Raw genomic sequence first — 9,596 nt, forward strand, 5'->3', positions numbered from 1 at the left:
CTCAGGTCCTGCTTGTGGGCTTGCCATGGGCATGTGGTTGGCCACTGTGAGAACAGGATGCTGGACTAGTTGGGTGTGTTGCCAAGGTCAAAATATTATTTTGTGATTTTGAGGCAATAAACAAATCTGGGGAAGAAGGAGTTACAAAGGTTTAATGAGAGCAATTGATGTTTCACAGCAGGCTGGAAAGCCAATAACAGTAGTCCTTGAATGCAATTAATGGACAAGTTCATGGTCAGACCTGCTTAACCACAGGAAAAAGAAGTGCATAATGTCCCTTTTGGGCTATTTTTGATCACCAAAACACAGATCTGGCATTACACTAAACTGGACTGTGAGTTTTGTCTTAGACCAAAGGTTGGATCCAGAGAAGTGTGAGTGGAACTGTGCTTGCATCATGGAGCTCTTACTCCCCATTCCAAACCCCTGCAGTCTCAGGACTGAATGTTTGTTCTGAATGGGATGGAATAGGGCACAAATAGGCTACAGTGGGATGGAGCAATCACTAGAATTTGGGGAACCTGCTTAGTGAAAGTCCCTCTCTGCTGGTGCAAGATTCATGAGGTAATCCGAGCAACCAAAAGATCTACAATGGGAAAACAGTATCATTTATTTAACAACAAAAAAGTCAATGAATTACATATTACAAGGAGGAATTTCAGAATTTAGAGTGAATGTATTATTTTATGTGCAAAAAATTTATAAAAAACACTTTTCTGTTTCCCCAGCAGTTAAAATATTATAGATACCATGTCCAACATAACCGTCATAGAAAACTTCCTACTTCTTGGATTTTCTGGGGGCCGAGAACTTCAGATTTTACACTTTGTGATCTTCTTAGCAATGTACCTGGCTATCCTGATGGGAAATATTCTGATCATTACCCTGATAGTTGTGAGCAAGCACCTGCATTTCCCGATGTATTTCTTTCTTGTCAACTTATCAGTCCTTGACCTTGGATCAACCTCTGTCATCATTCCCAACTCGATGGCCAATTCTTTCAAAAACATAAGGCTGATTTCATTTTCTGAATGTGTTAGACAAATGTTTTTCTCTGTCCTTTTCCTGTCGTCGGACTTATTCCTCCTCACTGTCATGGCCTATGACCGATATGTAGCCATCTGTCAGCCACTGCACTATGCATCTATGATGAGATGGAGTAGGTGCATCCAGATGGCAGGAGGAGCGTGGATGGCAGGTTTCCTTAATGGTGTTTTGCACATCGGTACTGTTTTTTCATTGCCCTTTTGCTCCAACGTCATCAATCAGTTCTTCTGTGAAATCTCACATCTAGTGAAGATCTCCTGCTCTGATTCATCCCGCAGTGAGCTTTGGGCTCTTTTCTTTAGTGCATTCTTAGCTCTTGGCTGCTTTGTGCTCATTGTCATGTCCTATGTGCAGATCTTTACCACAGTGTTCAGAATGCCCTCCATGGAAAATAGGCAGAAAGCTTTCTCCACTTGTATCCCCCATATCATTGTTGTATCCACATTTGTTGGCACCAGCCTCTTTACTCATCTTGTTCCAACCTCTAACTCTTCATACAATCTTAATGAAGTGCTTGCTGTGTTATATACTGTGGTGCCTCCAATGCTGAACCCAATAATCTACAGCATGAGGAACAAAGATGTCAAAGCTGCCTTTTGGAATTTGCTTGGTTTTATTCTTGGTAAGAAAAATAAAAGGCTAGCTCCCATTAATCCATAAACCTGTTCCTCTTTCATCTTTTCTTGTGATACAGCTTCATTCTTCTTTTTAAAAAACTGTTATTTTCTATAACAGTCTTTTGTGTAATAATAATGTGTATTGCCATTTGAAAACACTTTAGGGTTTAAAGAGATAAATCGTAACCAATTTTGCCTTGACAGAGAACCTTCTTGGTTTCTGCTGGGGTGGAATGATGGCAGAGTGAAAGAAAGGGGAAGAAAGGTAGGAACAGGGGATGGCACTGAGAATGGCAACTTCTTTTTTGAAGTTATGTTGTTTTATTGTGTTTTTTTTTTCTGGATGCAGAAGCTGTCCCTCCTCATTCTTCCTCCACTTGCAATATGATGTTGTATCTCACTGAGTGCATGTAGCTCACTGTCAGATCCCTACTCTGGGTCTGGTCTCAAAATGGATCTCTCACACTGGCCCCAGCACAGGTCTGTCTCAATCCCACTACTAGGTGCCACTATCTGACACTCTGTAACACAATGCTGCCCTGAGACTCTGCCTTAGTCTCCTCCTTACAGATTTCAACATAGTGTCTAGGTACACCTACAGGCCACAACCCTTCTGTATCTTTCTGCCTTAAAGATTACAGTCCTGGGTTGCTTATGGATACCTGCTGCCTTTACACTATCCCTTCACCACTGCCACCATTGATACTGTTCCCAGCTTTGGTATTTGCTCTGCCCACTCTTCTGCTCTGTAATATCCCAGCCAAGGATCAGGCATGTTGTTAAACCAGAACTCTTTATTTAATAACACAGGGAATAAACACAAGATTGCTTTAGTTCAGTTAACAAGCGTGTGGTTACAATAATGGTTTTCTCTTTATATTTCTTAGTCCTAAAACCTGCCTCACTACCCACCTAAGCACAAATCCACCCCTCTGTCAGATCCCAAAACAATGCACACTCTCCAACTGTCATTCTCTCATTTATACCTTCAACCACTCAGACACTCAGCCAATCACCACTCAGCATTCCTCAACATTCCAACACATGTATTCCCCCCATCACTCACTATATTTACCACATTTACCCTACAAAACAGACACTTACCATAAATACTGTACAACATTTACAGGGGCAGTACACTCACATCTGAAAAGAGCAGCTGCAGAAGAACTCACATAATGGTCCAGTTTGTTGGCTGTTTACTCATGATGTCCCAGTATGAATGTTTGGCCAATGTCTCAGCTGCTTTACACAGAGCCCTCTCTAGTCAGCACATCTGCTGCTGCAGTTGTTTGGGGTATATCCCTTTATTGTTTTTTTGTTCTGGCTGCAGTACCTGTCCTCCTTATTTCTCCTGCTCTCAGAATATGATGTTGATACTCACCATGGGTATGTAGTTCACATCTGAAAAGAGCAGCTGCAGAAAAACGCATGTAATGGGCCAGGTTTTTGGCTTTTTACATATGATGCCTGCTTGCCAGACATCTCAGCTGCCGTAAGTAGAGCCATCTCTGCCCAGCACATTTACTGTTGTAGTACTTTGGGGTATTGATCTTTCATCTATGAAGGACTATGTTTCAAGATGCATCCCTTGCTGCCAGTAGGGATGGGGGAGAAATTTGATTTACATCACATTTAAAGCCAAATTGATCAAATTCACATTTTCAAACCGATATAAGAACTGAAACATAGCTGTAATGTGAGTAGGAACTCAAGTGAATTAGAAGTAATTGTATGGGGGAATCAGTTGGGGGTGGGACCAGTAGGAAAACGAAAGTAGAGTTTTTTGGTTATGCAGCAACATACTGTGAAGTAAAGTTTGTTCCTTCTAACCAGCATTTGAGGTTCATTTTAAATCTTGCAAATATTACATGGTGTCAGAAGACTACATAAAAAAATAAGGCAGTGAAAAATGGACCAGCTGAAGCCTCCAGGAACGTTGGTGTTTGAAGGAAATGCAGCAGACAACTGGAGAAGATGGAAGCAAGGGTTTGAACTGTACTGCATTGCAAGTGGAGCAGATAAGAAAGATGAGAGACTCCAGTCAGCATTATTTCTGCATGTGGCAGGTGAAGAAGCAAGAGAGGTATTTAATACTTTCCAGTTTGATGATGATGCAGATAAAAATAAAATTCAAGTTTTGATGAATAAATTTGAAGCATATTGTGTGCCCAGAAGAAATGTTACTTATGAAGGGCACGGGTTCTTCACTAGAATACAGAATGAAGGAGAAAGGATAGACCAATATGTGACTGATTTGAAGCTTTTGGGTCAGACTTGTGAATTTGGGGAGCTATGTGATTCTCTTATTAAGGATCACATAGTGTGTGGCATTCAGAAAGACAGATTGAGAGCCAAGTTACTGAGAGAGAGTGATTTAATCCTTGAGTGTGCAGTAAATATATGCAGGGCAGAAGAAGTGACTGCAAAACCGATGAAAGATTCTGGGGCAACAGAAAAACAAATGGATGCCTTACAGGGCAAAAGTACCTTTGAAAAGCCAAAAGTAAGCCAGCCTCAGAGCAAATGGAGCCCTGGCACTACTACCAGCCCCCAAGAAAAGGAAATGCCACAGAGACCTGTAGCAGCAGCAAAGGCCTGCTACAAGTGTGGTATCAGTCATCATGACATAAATGCTTCTCCTGCATATGGGAAGGAATGCAGAAGATGTGGCAAACTTAATCATTTTGCTAAAATGTGTAAAACTAGAGATAGAAAACTTCAAGGCAGACAAATGTTCTCAGTAGCAGATACAGCTAAAGATGCTCATGATTTCTTCATTGGCACATTGAATTCTACAGCTCTGGAAGATGAGTGGTGTGTGGATCTTCTCATAAGTGATCACAAGTATGTGACCTTTAAGATTGACACAGGAGCACAGGCTAATGCAATGTCTTTAAAAACATACAAAGCCTTGCAAGCTGAACCACTTCAGCATTCAAATGCCAGATTAATAACCTACTCTGGAGAAAGACTACATGTGTCTGGTAAATGTAACCTGGATTGCAAATATAAAGATCAAAGAGCTGAGTTGGAATTTCACATAGTAGACTTTGATGCACAAGCTGTACTTGGTCTCCAGGCTGTGACTAATTTAAATTTGGTGCAAAGAGTTAATTTAATGAAAAGAGCTCCAGTAGATCAATGGGATGTTGCAGTTGAATACAAAGATGTATTTGAAGGCTTAGGTTGCTTACCAGAGAAATACACCATCAAAATTAACCCACAGGTTTCACCTGTAATTCATGCACCTCAGAAGGTTCCAGTGGCACTAAGGGATAAAGTCCAAAAGGAACTGACTCATATGGAGCAATTAAAAGTCATAATTAAGGTAAAAGAACCTACAGAGTGGGTGAATTCAATTGTGGTTGTAGACAAGCCTGGCTGGGACCAGATAAGAATATGTTTAGATCCAAGAGATATGAACAGAGCAATTTAAAGAGAACATTTTCAATTGCCTACTGTAGAAGAAATTACCAGTAAGCTAGCAGAAGCAGAATTGTTTACGGTTCTTGATGCCAGTAGTGGATTCTGGCAAATTCAGCTAGATGACAACAGTTCCAGGCTATGCACATTTAATACACCTTTTGGCAGGTACTGATTTACAAGAATGCCATTTGGTATCTCTTCAGCTCCTGAGGTCTATCAGAGGATGATCCAACAGACATTTGAGGGTATTGATGGGGTCACATGCTACATAGATGATATCCTGGTTTGGGGGAAGACCAAACAGGAACATGATGAGAGACGGAAGAGAGTTCTGGACAGGTGCTGAGAGAGGAATCTGAAACTGAACAAAGTGAAATGCAAATTTGCCATGACTGAAATAAAATATCTAGGACACATCTTGACCGAAGAAGGACTAAAACCTGTTTCATCTAAAATAGAGGCCATCACTGATATGCCCAGTCCAAGTAACAAAGCTGATCTTGAAAGATTTCTAAGAATGGTGACTTACCTAGCAAAGTTTATCCCAAATTTGTCAACAGTAACAACCCCTTTAAGACAGCTGGTGGCCCAAGATGTTGAATTTTGCTGGATGTCAGTTCATGAAACAGCATTCACACAGTTGAAAGAACTATTAAAAAAAACTCCTGTTTTGAAATATTATAATGTGAAAGAACCTGTAACTCTGTCAGTGGATGCTAGTTCTACAGGCTTAGGTGCTGTACTGTTGCAAAGAGATGCACCTGTTGCATATGCTTCTAAAGCAATGACTGCGGCCCAACAGAAATATGCTCAAATAGAAAAGGAAATGTTGGCAATAGTGTTTGGATGCACAAGATTCCATCAATTTCTCTATGTCAAAAAAGTGACTGTGGAAACGGACCACAAACCATTGGAGGGAATTTTGAGAAAACCTTTGCATACTGCACCTCCAAGAATCCAAAGATGGCAATTAACACTGCAGAAATATCAATTACAAGTGCACTATAGACCAGGCAAAGAATTAATCATTGCTGATACCCTGTCCAGGGCATATCTTGAACAGGGTGAAGGAATAAGTTCTGTAGAAACCGCGATTGCTGTTAACCTCATGTTCTCTTATTTACCAATCTCTGAATCAAAACTGAAAGAATTTCAGGTGGCTACTGAAAATGATAGCATTTTGCAAATTCTGAAAAATGCCATTTTGCAGGGGTGGCCAGATAGAAGAGTAGAAGTTCCAGAGTGTATACGTGTTTATTGGAATTACAGAGAGGAATTAAGTGTTCATGATGGACTCATTTTTAAAAGTGACAGAATTGTAGTACCACAAATTTGAGGAAAGAGATATTGAATATTATACATGAGAGTCATCTGGTTGTTGAATTATGTAAAAAGCGGGCACGGGAAGCTGTATATTAGCCAGGTATGTGTGCCCAAATTGAAGAATTGGTACTGTCATGTACCACATGTCACACCTTCAGAAATAAAAACCAAAAAGAACCAATGTTACCTCATGAAATTCCAATAAGACCTTGGCAGAAGCTAGGAATGGACTTGTTTGAATTTGAAAGAAAGGACTATCTACTTTTGGTTGATTATTATTCAAAATATGTGGAAATATGTTTGCTTGAAGACACTACAAGTAGATCAGTAATTTTACACTGAAAATCTATATTTGCAAGACATGGTATACCTGAAGAGGTTGTCAGTAATAATGGCCCTCAGTTTTGCTCTAGAGACTTTAAAATGTTTGCCAAAGATTGGGACTTTGTTCACACAACATCCAGTCCACTATTTCCTCAATCAAATGGAATGGCAGAAAGAGAGATCCAAGCAGTAAAGAGGATTCTTAAGAATAACACAGATCCTTATCTTAGTTTATTGGATTACAGAAATATGCCTACAGTAGATGCAGCCTCACCTGCACAACTTTTAATGGGGAGATGTTTAAGAACCAGGTTGCCTACCTCAGCAGCGGCGTCACTAGGGGGTGCGGGGGGTGCGGGCTTCACCAGCCACTTCCCTCTTGGGGAATCTCCTGCTCTTCGGTTGCAGAGTGGTTTCCCCCCCCATCCTGCCTGGCCTGCCTGCTCATCAGCTGTGAATTTTAGGCAGGAGGTTTGAATCCCCTGCCTGCTCTTGGGCTGCATGCCTGAGTGGCTTCCCAGGCTGGAAGGTGGAAAAACTGCTCTGCAGCCAAAGAGCGAGAGATTCAAACCTCCACCCCAGGCAACCGCTGCCTCTGTAAACCCGCTGCATGCTTCAGTGGTGTACCAAGGGCGGGGGTCAGGGTGCAGTCAATCAGGGGGTGCAAAGATGGAGTAGGGTTACCAGGTGTCCAATTTTTGGCTGGAGTTTCCAGTTTTGGGGGGTCCCCTCCGGGTCTCCAGCTAATTTACCTTAATCTCCGGACTCTCAGATTCAATTAAAAACAACAACTAAATTTCTAGGTTGTCTGGTTCCCGAGATATACATCAAAATGTCAGCCCCCCCATGACTGTTTAATCTATTTTTTAACAGATCTGTATAGTAGCTTTTAGCAAGAGCTTGGAAAAGTTACTTTTTTAAACTATAGCTTCCATCAGCCCCAGCTGGCATGGCCACTGGATTGGGCTGATGGGTTATAGTTCCAAAAAATAACTTTTCCAAGCTCTGGCCTCTAATCCCGCCCTTTCAGGATTGTAGCCAATAAGAGGAGCCAGGCTTGTGATTTGTTGACCCAGGCAGTGCTTAGGTTTCATTACAATGTCAAAATGGTGGTTTTGAGGTCTTCAGTTTGAGTAAGTAAGAATATGGGTTAAAGTTTTTTTTCTCTTGTGTGTAGCAGTCAGACCTTGGGCGGAGAGGGCAGCGCTTTGAAAATCTTTCCAATATGAAAGATTTAATCTAATACTTGCTTTTCTGGGAGTAAAGGAATGCTGATCCCATGTACCTGGAGTAAACCCCATTGAATTCATTAGGACTTACTTTTGAGTAGACATGGTTAGGATTGTGCTGTAAATTAATGGGACCTCTGAGTAAACATAACAAAGAATTCTATTGTTTTCTTACCAAATTTTCACTTTAACCACATGAAACTATGTAAATGTAAATACATTTAGGCTGTGTGTATGATATTGTAATTTAAAGGTGTAATTTTAATTTTGCTAGTTGTTTATGTCACTACTATTGCCATTACATTCAGTGATATACAGGAATTACGATTTACGAGTAACATTAGTAGAAAAACATTACTAAGGATTCTGTATGGTCTGGTACGGGAGGAGGTCCATGGGGGTGACACCATGAGTTACCGCACTGGGTAACACCAACCCTAGTGACACCACTGTACCTCAGCACTGTTGTTACTACCTCAGCAGGTAAAATGTGACATACAGACACATCTGAAGAGAAGACAAGAAAAACAGAAGTTTTACTTTGACAAAGGTTCAAAGCCTTTGCCACCTTTGCAGGTTGGTGTTTCTGTTAATGTTCGGCAAGATGGAGTGTGGAAACCAGCGAGAGTGACTGGACAAAACAAGACTCCAAGATCATATTTGGTTCATACTGATGATTTAGCTGTCTACAGACGGAACAGAAGAGATCTTCAAAGCACTCCAAGTTGTGAACCAAAAATGGATGAGACTACTGAGACTGCAACTGCACCTCCATCAGAGGTAGACCTATCAGAGTCTCAAGACAACAAAAGTGGAACAGCTGTAGCACAAAGTACCAGTGATATACCAGAAAAGATTTTGGACTCTGAGTTACCTGTTACTACATCAAGAGGCAGAGTGATCAGAAAACCAATTCGATATAGACAGTAGTTTCTATCTTTTTCTTTTTTTAAAAAAAGGGAGATGTAATGTGAGTAGGAACTCAAGTGAATTAGAAGTAATTGCATGGGGGAATCAGTTGGGGGTGCGACCAGTGGAAAAATTAAAGTAGAGTTTTTGGTTATGCAGCAACACACTGTGAAGTAAAGTTTGTTCCTTCTAACCAGCATTCGTGGTTCATTTCAAATCTTGCAAATATTACAATAGCCTTCTGTTAAATTCACACATATCTACATTTTACAATTCAGTTCTCTGAAGAATGTTTACAAAAATGCATATATTAAAGAGAAAATTGCTTAAAAATTAATATATTAGTAAAAATGACATACAATAATTCATTATATTGGGAGAAACTGCTTGCACAAATGTGTACCTTTTTCTGGATGCAGAAGCTATCCCTCCTCATGTTTCAAGATGCATCCCTTCCAAATCCAAATTTTACAACACAGTTCTGCAAACAATGTTTACAAAAATGCATATACTGAGAGGGAAAGTGCTTGAAAATGAATATATTAGTAGAAAAGACATAAGAATTCATTATATTATTCACCAATCTGCAAAAAACCTTGTGGTTTAAGAATGTACCTATAGCCCACAGATATTTCTATTAAACTTTAAAAAGCAGGGAAATTGGGCAGCTATAGTGAATGCACCAGGGAGCAGGAGACCTGAACTCCTCTCTGAGATA

General features: G+C 40.4%; 1 protein-coding gene across 1 annotated transcript; it reads left to right on the forward strand.

Annotated features, from left to right (window-relative positions):
- The first annotated feature begins 750 nt into the window (after positions 1–750).
- Positions 751–1,707, forward strand: LOC133367676 (olfactory receptor 14A16-like). The gene has a single exon (XM_061591772.1). It carries the CDS (start codon positions 751–753, stop codon positions 1,705–1,707), a length of 957 nt encoding a protein of 318 aa, XP_061447756.1.
- Positions 1,708–9,596: the final 7,889 nt, after the last annotated feature.

The sequence above is a fragment of the Rhineura floridana genome, chromosome 11, assembly GCF_030035675.1.
Source record: "Rhineura floridana isolate rRhiFlo1 chromosome 11, rRhiFlo1.hap2, whole genome shotgun sequence".
Classification (NCBI taxonomy): Eukaryota; Metazoa; Chordata; class Lepidosauria; order Squamata; family Rhineuridae; genus Rhineura; species Rhineura floridana.

Bases quoted from the DNA above. Each gene is read 5' to 3' on its own strand.
- LOC133367676 (XM_061591772.1), top strand. From the start codon at position 751: ATGTCCAACATAACCGTCATAGAAAACTTCCTACTTCTTGGATTTTCT.